The sequence below is a fragment of the Haliaeetus leucocephalus genome, unplaced genomic scaffold (assembly GCF_000737465.1).
Source record: "Haliaeetus leucocephalus isolate CR32 unplaced genomic scaffold, Haliaeetus_leucocephalus-4.0 Scaffold773, whole genome shotgun sequence".
In the NCBI taxonomy this organism is placed as follows: domain Eukaryota; kingdom Metazoa; phylum Chordata; class Aves; order Accipitriformes; family Accipitridae; genus Haliaeetus; species Haliaeetus leucocephalus.
In genome coordinates this window covers 2005088-2005806 of record NW_010973209.1, presented here as the reverse complement: position 1 = coordinate 2005806, position 719 = coordinate 2005088, and the positions used below count along the sequence as shown (strand labels likewise).

Below are 719 nucleotides of genomic sequence, written 5' to 3'. Positions count from 1 at the left end.
GGGGTTCCTGGGGGGCCGGGCTCCGCTCCACCTGCTCCTGCTGTGTCACGCGTGGGCGCTACCCCCGCCTCCGCGGGAAGCTCAAGCTCTGCTGCCCGCCCGCCTGCCCGCACCGCCGGGGCAGCTGGCCCTGCGGCTGGCCGCCTTCGGTCGTTCCGTCGTCCTTCGCCTCCGTCCCGACGCCGCTTTTTTAGCCCCCCGGTTCCGTTTGCAGCGGCTGGGGGGGGGCCGCCGGGGGTCGCCACGGTCCTGGTCCCGCCGGGGTTGTTTTTACGCCGGAGCCGTCGAGGGGAACCCCGACGCCCCCGCCGTGCTCAGCCGCTGCGGAGGAGGAGGAGGAGGAGGAGGAGGAGGGCTCCGAGCCGCTTTTTACCTCGACGGGGCGGCTTACGAGCTGCAGCCCCTCGGGCATCCCTCGCCCGGACCGCCCTGGAGGGGTCTGCACCGCCTCCAGCGCCGCGCCCCCCCGCCGGGAGCCCACCCCCCCGCCGCCGGCAGCGGGGAAGCGGGAGCCGGGAAGCGGGAGCCGCTCCGCCGCCGAGCCAAGCGCTTCGTCTCGCAGGCGCGGTACGTGGAGACGCTGCTGGTGGCCGATGCTTCCATGGTGAGCTTCTACGGGGAGGATGTGGAGGTAAGGGCTGGTCGTGGCCTCCGTCCCCCTGCCCCTCCGTCCCTTCCAGCTCTCCGTCCCCTCCATCCAGCCGTTCCCCTCCGTCCCC

The 719-nt window shown here is 74.3% G+C and overlaps 1 protein-coding gene across 1 annotated transcript in view; it reads left to right on the top strand.

Annotated features, from left to right (window-relative positions):
- ADAMTS8 (ADAM metallopeptidase with thrombospondin type 1 motif, 8) overlaps nucleotides 1-719 on the top strand; it is a 21495-nt gene that overhangs the window by 7424 nt on the left and 13352 nt on the right. The window contains exon 2 of the mRNA XM_010581480.1: nucleotides 81-631. Within this exon, the coding sequence (XP_010579782.1) occupies nucleotides 81-631 (551 nt within the window). The remainder of the gene's footprint in view (nucleotides 1-80; nucleotides 632-719) is intronic.